This window comes from Octopus bimaculoides, chromosome 1, assembly GCF_001194135.2.
Source record: "Octopus bimaculoides isolate UCB-OBI-ISO-001 chromosome 1, ASM119413v2, whole genome shotgun sequence".
Lineage (NCBI taxonomy): Eukaryota > Metazoa > Mollusca > Cephalopoda > Octopoda > Octopodidae > Octopus > Octopus bimaculoides.
In genome coordinates, this window is record NC_068981.1 from 115,686,022 (window position 1) to 115,696,324 (window position 10,303).

The window sequence follows — 10,303 nt, forward strand, 5'->3', positions numbered from 1 at the left end:
ATGGTGGAGGGAGGAAATGGAACAAGGAGGAAGGGACAGAAGCAGTGAAGTAGAGGCCAGGACAGAAGGGTAGATAGGAAGATAGAGGAAGACATAGATAATAGATAGAGAGGATGGTGGAGGGAGGAAGTGGAACAAGGAGGAAGGGACAGAAGGGTATAGCAGTGAAGTAGAGGCCAGGACAGAGGTATAGATAGAAAGATGGAGGAAGACAGATAGATAAATAGATAGAAAGATAGATAGATAGATAGACAGATAGATAGATAGATAGATAGAAAGATAGTCACGTCAGAATAATAGTAGACTTACTTGTAAAATAGGACGTGTGCGTTCAATAATGTAATAATACAATGTAATAATGTAATAATACATATATATATATATACATACATACATGCATGCATGTATGTATATGAGTATATATATATGAATATACAATAACACAGATGGTTGAGGTTCACTACAACTGTTTCAGACATGATCTTTATTGATGAATTTCTCACCAAATACAAAGTAGTGCAAAATGATCCTACCAACCAGGTTACAGCTGAGAGACTCTCTCAGCCATAACCTACGATAGTTGTAAGTAATCATCACCATTTTACAAGCAATGTCATTTATTTTCAATTTTTGGTGAAAGCATATCTGGTTATGAGGAAATATTTTGCTTCAAAATTGATGAGGTCTAGAAAAAGGAAAAGCAGTTGACCGTAGCAAATGCATTTCATCTGTCCCCTACAAGCATGCAAAGTTGACTGGTTATGGTATATGCAGGACAAACAAGATAAAAACAAAACAATTAACCTCACTTTTTGTCAGTTACAACAACAACAACAAAAATAATATTTGAAAATCATTATCTTACTTTGAATTGCCTTTGTATCTTATCTCGATCATTTTCAAATGCAGCAGCTCTTGCAAGTGCTTGGCTTTCAGCTTGAGTTGCCAAATCTCGTTCACCTCGTAGTTTGGCACAAGTTTTCTGAAGAGCCAACAACTCTGCTCGAAATTTCTTGTTCTCATTTATTAGCTTTTGTTCTTTCTTCTGCATGTTAGCGATCTCCTGTTCTTTATTTCGCCGATACATCTCAAATTCTTTGTTTTTGCGTTCAAGTTCCTGGCTGTCTAAGTCGATTGAACGCAAGCTTTCATCTTTGGGTTTTCGAAGTCCTAGACGTCCCCTTGGTTTCATTTCAATCGGGATCCTTTTAATGACACCATGGCTATTGCCATCACAGTCGGCGCCAATGATATCATCATCATCAGGCGAATGTAAGAAAGAACTGCCAGTTCCCATGTTGAATATATTTAGTTCCGTAATTTTGAGTATAGGTGGGGGCCAATATGTTACAATAAGAGCCTTTAAGATATATTCACTTTTATATCTAATATTTGGTGGGAAGCTAATATCAACTCCTGGAACAAAAAAAAACAACATTTTTTTTACCTTCTATTATTTTGCTTTTCAGGTTAGCATAGCCAAAGTAGCTATGCAAATTCAGACATTAATTAAACAGCTAAAATTTGATGCTTTTCATACCATTCATGATCTGGCAGGTGTATTTATTGTTGAGTTGTATTGACTAAAACAAACATGCGGCTCATTCAAAATTTGTCTACTTTAGTGAGTTTATGATAGAGTTAAAAAAGGGGTGCTTCTATCTTGGTCCAGGCACATGGTAGTTCTCAAACATGTGGAAGTTCTACTTCGTTCCTGCTGCCATCAGCAGTGTACTGTAGCTATTTAACCCTTTAGCATTTAAACTGATATTCAAAGCAGTGAGATCAAGCCTCTTACACCTACACTACGTTATTCTAAACATAAGCTGTCGTATCATCAAAATCTCAAAGTTACAAGATAATGTATGACTAATTCAAAATGATGTGAATAAATAAGGATTGCATCTGAATGCTAAAGGGATAATGTACCTATTTACAGCCAGATAGACGTGGGAGGGGGCTTTGCCATATTCATAATGCAACACTATTTGCGGAATATAAACATTGGTCTACCCACTGGTAATCAGATGCCATTTTGAGTTAGCCTACTGTGAGGTTTGAAGAATATAGTGTTCTTCACTCAATCATAAACAACAGAATGGTTGTTGCAAAGTTAGAACTGCAGCATTAATAAATGGATTGATTAAAACAGTGGTCTTGTTCTAAAGATGGCTGCTCTTTTGAACATTAAGTAAATAAAAGTGGCATGGACATATATCTAATTTACATCTGAAACAGGGAGAAAGAAAGAGAGTAAGGTATCTTACCTATAGCAGCACAGAAAGGTTAATCCATGCAAGACATATTTTAGTCAATTTGGGGATGATTTACTTCATTATATATACCTCAATTTACCTAACTACAAGAAATATGCACCAAGCCATCTAGAAATATTACTTTTGATAGCGTAGAGTTGATAACATGTGTGTGTGTGTTGTGTGTGTTGTGTGAGGAGCGTCTATGTTTTGTGTGTGTGGATGTGTGCACATGTGTGTGTGAGTGTGTGTGATAGTGGAGATTTATCTGTCATTTTAGAGAATGAATTAGTGAGAGAAACTATTCAAGGTTGCTGCTTGTTTGAAGAACAATAGTTACAATATTCAAAGCAGTGATCATTAAAATAAAATTAATTCAGAATAATTTGTGCAGCAATGAAATGGCAATATTGGTCCAATGATTAATATTATTATAATTATTCCAGGAAGCATGGGAGACAACCTCACTCATGTTTTGATCTAATCTGACTCTGCAGCTAAGCACAAGCTTTCACTGCACTTGCTGAAGTAGTGATGTAAGAATTAGGAACTAAATGTACAATGTTGTACATTAGTAGGTTTGAAATTGACATATTTTAGATAATATTTAACTAAGAGACACCAGAAATATGAAAAACAATGGTCAATTTGTGTTACATAGCATTAGAAGGTTAATTAGACATACTTAACGTATTGCGCATTAAAAGGCTAATTAGACAGTGACAAAAATACAATACCAGGCAATGAGTATAATTATCCTAATTAGGGTAATTGACTGTCCTTTCCTCACTGCATAATTATTCTTAATTAATCTTTTAATCATTGCATTAAATATGATAACACTACCTTGACACTATCGTTGAATTAAAACTAGGAACTGATTGTTGAAACCACTGGACACATATTTTATTGTAAAGGAGCACATGACTTTTATTTATAATGTATGGATGCAACAGACGTTATTTATAATACTGTAGTAAATGAGTGAATCTGAGAATAAAAATGAAACTTTGTTAAGAAGAGCTAATGACTTTACAGCCTAATGAAGGATATTTTGGCAAATTATTTCTTCTCTAATAAAATTGTGGCTTTGTGTTAATCTAAAGAATCCATATTTGGATCCAAAAACTCTAGAGAAATCACTAAGTCAATAAAGATTGTGAGCTCAGATTTACTGCAGCTCTTCATTGTGACAGAATACCAACTTATATATCTATGTGACATAAATACATGTCAGATCAGGTGAGAGTGTTAGCTGCAAGAAAATACTGTTCTATCCAAGTGATGTTTGATACATACGTTTCTCATTATGGAACAGGAACCAGGCAGTCTCACTAAGAAGTTAGCAGCTGAATTTCTTTAACCAATATGCCACCATGTTTTTCTCAATTAATCCAAGGCAATAAGGTGGCAAGCAGATAGAAACATTAGCATGCCAGGTGTAATGCTTAGCAGTATTTTGTCTGTCTTTACGTTCTGAGTTCAAATTCTGCCGAGGTCGAGTTTGCCTTTCATCCTTTCGGGGTCGATAAATTAAGTACCAGTTGTGTACTGGAGTTGTCTAATCAACTGGGCCCCTTCACCACAGTAGAGCAGAAAAGAATTAATCCAAAGCAATGGAACTGCAGAAACACTAACTTGCCAGACAAAATACTTTAAAATATCAAGTTTTGTTGACTTCAATATTTATCCCTCCAGAGTAAATAGAATCATCAAAATCTCAAAGTTACAAGATAATGCATGACTAATTCATAAACTGATGTCAAAACAGCTTACAACACTCTTTCATCCATAAATTTGTGGCAAGTTAAATCAATTAGGTTCGTTAATAGGACTAAGACATGCGTTAAGATTGCAAACACAACAAACCTATGCCAGCATGATAAATGAAATGTAAAACCAGTGATAATGACGATGATTATAATGACAATGATGATTATAAGTGTCAAAAAGTTAAGAATTACAGTACTTACAGAGAACCAATTCCTTTTGTGTTCTTTTTCATAAGATTTCATCATAGAACATTTTATAATGTGCTGTGAAAAAAAAATCAAAACTACAAATAAAAATTCAATTTTGAACATAAATATTCTCAGTCAGGTTTGAAAACCTTTTACACATTTTTAGAAGGTCATACTTTACATAAGTGAAAATCTGTACACTGTATGATAAAAATTTTAACTAATTCATAATTGCTATATTTGGCATTTGCATGTAATATACAAGTTATTGAATGCTTTAAATATTCCTTTGCAGATGGATAATAACATTTTACACACAAGCATCATCCACACACGCACGCACCCACACACAACTTAGACACAAACTACTTCCATGAATGGGAACCATAAAACATTCTCTATCAGAGACAACTTAGCCGCTTTCAATAGCACTGAGACACAATTGCCACACACATTGAAGAAGCAGTCTTGCACTGTACCTTCATTATATCTGAACAAAAGAAAATTAACACTTTCGCATTTAGATCAATTTATCAAACATAATGCTTATTTCAGTTCTATATTTAAGAGCACGGGCTACTAACACGAAGATTCCAAGTTTGATTCCAAGCAGTGACCTGAATAATAATAATAATAATAATAATAATAATAACAACAACAACAATATTGAAAAATACCTTAGGAATGAGAACCCAGGTTCGAAATTTCCCCAAGACACCTGATGAAGGCTGGAGGGTATATCAGCCAAAACGTCGTGTTAACAACAAGCAAGATGAGGACAAATATCCGTCAAATGCAAATAATGTATAATGCTTATTTGTTAACATATTTTAAAATTAATCATTGTAGCTTCAATATTTTGAAGATGTGATAGTTTATTTTTAGAATAACATCACAGGGTAGATGTGAGATGCAGGATCTGGCTAGTTTGAACATACAAGAGAGAGAATATTTGGGCTGGATGTGGCTAGTTTAAATGTTAAGGATTAAAGCCTTTAAATTCACTACTAGGCTCCACAATCTGTGGTAATCTTCTCATATATTATTGCCAAAGCTGAATCACAAATATTATATATGTGTGTGTGTGTGTGTGTGTCATTGTGTATGTGTTTTGTCCCTGACCACCACTTGACAACTGGTGTTGGTGTGTTTACATCCCTGTAACTTAGCAGTACGACAAAGAAATCAATAAATTATGTACCAGGTTTAAAAAAAAATACTGGGGTTGATACATTTGACTAGAAATTCTTCAAGGTGGTGCCCTAGTATGGCCGCAGTCAACTAACTGAAACACAGAAAAGATAAAAATTATATGTAATTATGCCATGGGAAAGGACAGTACTTGTTAATGAGTAATTTTAATTATTCTGGCAAGTATGAGAAACAATTCCAGACATGCTTCAGTCTTAATAGACCTCATCAACAAAGTACAGAGTTTATCAAATAATACAAAGTAGTGATAAGATAACTACTGAGTATATGTACAATATTGTACACAAGTATTTATTGCCTACTGCAGCAAGTACAATGAAGTCACTACTTTGCTGAGAACTGCAGAACCAAGGTTTCAAATTCTCCATCTGGGTACCTTTTACTCTAAAGTTAAATTAGATACTTTAGAACAACAACCTCTTCCTTTAATGTCTGTTTTCAATGTTGGTATGAGTTGAACAGTTTGACAAGAACTAGCAGGCTGCATCAGGTTCCAGTCAGATTTGGCTTGGTTTCTACATCTGGATACCCTTCTTAACACCAACCACTTTACAGTGTGTGCTGGATGCTTTGAATGTGCCACTGACATGAGTGCTTTTATATGGCTCTGATTGTTAAATCTCTATCCAAGTTCCCTCTACAGTGATTTTTAACATTGGTATAAGGCTCCAAATATTTGTTGAGACATAAATATTTGATCAAGTCCTGGATCAAATGTCTATGTTTATACTTGTGTAATGAATCATTAATGTCAATGTAATCATAAAGGATAAAAACTGATAACCTTAGAACTTGGTTGTTACTTATTTTATTGACTATGAAACGATTTAGAGTTAGAACAAAAAGAGACACAATTCAAGACAAGTAAACATTTTGTCCAACACTCTATTGAGTCTGTCAGCCACAGTCTTTCCCAAACTGGAAAGTTTTCACAATGCAAGAGAATGAATATCATTAAATTTTCTAGCGAAATAAACAATAATGCTTCCACGATTAAATTACCCAACATAGGTAAATTTGTGTTTTTTAATGTATTTAACATGGTTTTATCCAATAGAGCTGTCACTCAAGCAAATTGTTCTTTTATAAGCATGAAATCATGCACATGAGCACTCTTTAGGGGTCAGCTGTAATTTAAAATATTGGTTTCAAATTTTGGCAAAAGGCCATCAGTTTCAGGGGAGGGGGTAAGTTGATTACATTGATCCCCCAGTATGTAACTGGTACTTATTTTATTGACCCTGAAATGGTGAAAGGTAAAGACAACCTTGGTGGAATTTGAACTCAGAATGTAAAGATGAATGAAATGCTGCTAAGCATTTTGCCCAGCATGCTTGCAATTCTACCAGCTTGCAGCCTTATGGTCAACCATAATATAAAATATTATATCCAAATTTTTATATCAATACCTGAAAAAGTAGTACGCAACATTATACAAGACAATTCACAACTAAACTGGAAGAAGTAAAGCTAAATCACTTAAGCCATTCCATCATTTCATATGTATTGACCAATTTGAGAACCATTGCTCCTCTAATTTAATGTATTCCATTATCATAAACTTCTAAAAAATTGTAATATAACTATTCATCCGTGATGTTCTGACACATTTGAACATGAATATCTGATCACTTTATTTTTCATCAGCAGAGAACACTTCTCTGTAGATGATGTGTATACATAACACTCATGATTCACTGGTCTCTGAGAGATTGCGGTGTTTCGATCTTATAGTGCGTCACCTCAATCAAAGCTATTCCACCAGATTGATGAATCTCACAAGAGCACTGAATTTAGAATTTAGCAAACAAATTATTTGCTGATGAATGCTGATGTCGGCCTAATATATAATAATTCATGAGGTGAATAGAGAACAATGAGAATGCAAACAATAAAGTGTATAGTCATTCTTAATACATTTTGCTATATTCAAATGAGAATATCTGATTCCTGTTATTTTTGGCACCAGAGAACACCTCCTCTCTTTCAACATTATGTATTCAAAATACAAATGATTCACCAGTAGAGAGGTTTTGACATTAATGCATGTATGGAAGACATAGCTCGGTGGAATTTTGGTTTAAGTACACCATATAACTAACACCTTATAACTCTTATTTTTTGATATTTTCAGAAAATTATTGTAAGTTTGTGTTCTACTCATGGGAATTCATACGATTATAAGAAAAGATGGAAATTCTCATAAATTCTAAAGTTTCCACTTTTTTTCAAATTTTTTAAAATTAGAGTTTAAAGGAAGGACAGTGAAAATTGTTTGCTTAAATCCCAGCAATGGACTGCCCTTGGGTGAATCATCATTCCATTAAATGTGTTTATGGGAAGAAAATATTGAAAAACATCAATACCTGTCAGAGACACAAAGAAACGAGGAAGATATCAGGTGGACGTGAGATGTGTGCTAAAAATAACAGCTAAATCACCCTTAAATCATTTTTTTTTCTTTTTGTGTAATCGTATGAATTCTTGTCTGTGGAACACAAATTTGTAAAAATTTTCTGAAAATAGAAAAAAAAAAATCAGAAAAAAATCGAGGGTTATATGGGGTGCTTAAACCAGAATTCCGCTCATAGTTCCACTATAGGTAAGTATTGCGACAGTTTGAGAGACAAACGTGTCTATCGGGTTATAAAGTCCCTATTAATTTTCCGTGTATATGGAAATTACCAAAGTAAATGGATCTCTGTTCGATCAAGTGACTTACTCGCTCATTGAAGTTGCGTTTAAGTCATTGAACATTTCTTAGGCATGTGTACCCTTAACGCAATGGAATTTGTGATATAGTGTGACAAGGCTGGACGTTTAAATTACAGGTATAAATTACCAAAGTACAAAACAATGAACACCACGAATGGACGAGGGAACTTCTATGTGGCTACTCAACCTGCTAGAAATGTTTACCAAGAGGAGAAATATGTTGAATAATATAGATCTAAACACTTTAACTGCGAAAGAAAAAGATACAAGGGATGACCACGTTTGGTAGGCCTTTGATCACAGGTTTGCTCGATTAGAGCTGGTTCGCAGTTGAATAACAACGGCAACTGTATTCAGAATACCTAACTTTTAAATAGAGTTTACGAAAACTTAACAATAGACTTATTTATAAGTTATGTTAGAGATTTTAAAAATACATGAAAGCAATTAGACGAATATATATATATATATATATAAAAAAAAACATGAAGTTTAGAGAAAGTATATAAACACAAGTATATATTTAAAATGTCAAGAGAGAGAGAGAGAGAGAGCGGAGGAGGAAATCAATAAACATTACAGTAAGTATACCTGATAACATCGACAATAGTTGTGGTAGTTTAATAAGTTATCTTACATCTATAACTTTATAATGTATCCAAGTGTCAGCGAAACGTCAATCAGTATTAAAGTTTTATTCTTAATTGGAGATAAAGTGATAACGTCACGCAGCTTCCCATTTTGGTTTGTTGATGAAATCTTCAGAAAAGTTTCAAAACTCCGGAAACATCAGTTTTAAGTTGTAATTTCAACTGTTTCGAAATACTTTTGTAAATGTTATTGTAAAACATAATTATCTTGCTGGACTTACAAACTTTTGAAAAGAATAAAAGTTATGCTTTAAAAAAATAAAGACCAATTAGTCGGAAACATCCGGAAGTTTTCGTTTTAAAGGGAGGTTACTTGTCTCAACACATCACCAAGTTTTCATACTACAGCAGGTTTTACTACTGGTTTCTTTATTAAATTTTGTTTACTAATTGACTTTTTAATGAGTGTTTACTCATCAAGTCATTTATTTATTCGTTTTGTTATCTTACAATAAACTAACGATCATTTGATGGTTCTTTCTAAAATGTTTGTGTTCAATTTTGCTCTTAAGTTTGTGAGAGTTATTTCCCCTCCTAAAACTTTTTCTTTTAGAACATAGTTATTTTGTAAGATTTTGCTGGCAAATTCTTAAAATAACACAAACATTTATTTACATAAAAGAAAATTACCGGAGAACTTTTCTTCCAATTCTTCCAAATTTTTCTGTTAAGGCTATATTGAAACCATTTGTGAAGAATTTTTTTTTATTACAGCAACTGGTTGCACACCACAAGGTTCAGCGGAACCTATTGAAGCAAGCCAGCACGCCCGCAACATTACCATGGGCGAGGCTAAGGCGTTGGGAAAGCCAAGCGCCCTCACTGGCATCACCTGACTCCTTGGTGAGACGAGCTGCCAACGTTGACAAGAACTTCGCGGTTTGTAGCTCATTCCCTCCGAACGTCTCAAATGCCACAGGTTGGAAGAGATAGTTCACTGTCAGGTCCCGACACTTCATTATGTTTTTGAGAAGTAGACATCTCACTCTAAGAAGTCATTTAGTGTTAAAATTTTGATGGGGACAATATTAAATTATGAAAGGCTGCAGATTAAAAGGTATGTAGTGAAACTACCTACCGCCATTAGATACAAAACTGCTATGGCCATTCTTCTCATTTAAATATAAATAAATGCGAGCGTAGCAGAGAACCCATTCCTTGTCATCACGTGACTGATTATTATTCGAATCGGCAATTTCTTCGAACCTTTCCCGCCAGAACGCAAACTGACCAATCACAGCCCCTAATAAGGTCACGTGATAGAGTAAAATTCTATCACCGTCTTGGAGCCCTCTTAACGCTATATATAGATCAACTCATACCCCACAATTTGTCTCGGTCCAGTTTCCCTTTGAGAACTGTTCCGTGTACCACACGACAGCAGCAGCAGTTCCAGCGACCACTTCAACAGCTTCGTCCAGCCAACGATGACCTCCGCCGTCGCCACATCAGCAACAAGAGTCTACTACTACTATCCAGCATCATCGTCATGACCAACACGATTTCTACT

At 34.5% G+C, this 10,303-nt stretch overlaps 1 protein-coding gene across 1 annotated transcript in view; it reads right to left on the minus strand.

Moving 5' to 3' along the window:
- LOC106876833 (nephrocystin-3) overlaps positions 1-9,079 on the minus strand; it is a 96,142-nt gene extending 87,063 nt beyond the window's left edge. The window contains exons 1-3 of the mRNA XM_014925551.2: positions 8,735-9,079; positions 4,229-4,291; positions 866-1,416 (exon numbers count right to left, since the gene is read on the minus strand). Coding sequence (XP_014781037.1) covers positions 866-1,297 — 432 coding nt within the window. The 5' untranslated portion in view covers positions 1,298-1,416; positions 4,229-4,291; positions 8,735-9,079. The remainder of the gene's footprint in view (positions 1-865; positions 1,417-4,228; positions 4,292-8,734) is intronic.
- Positions 9,080-10,303: the final 1,224 nt, after the last annotated feature.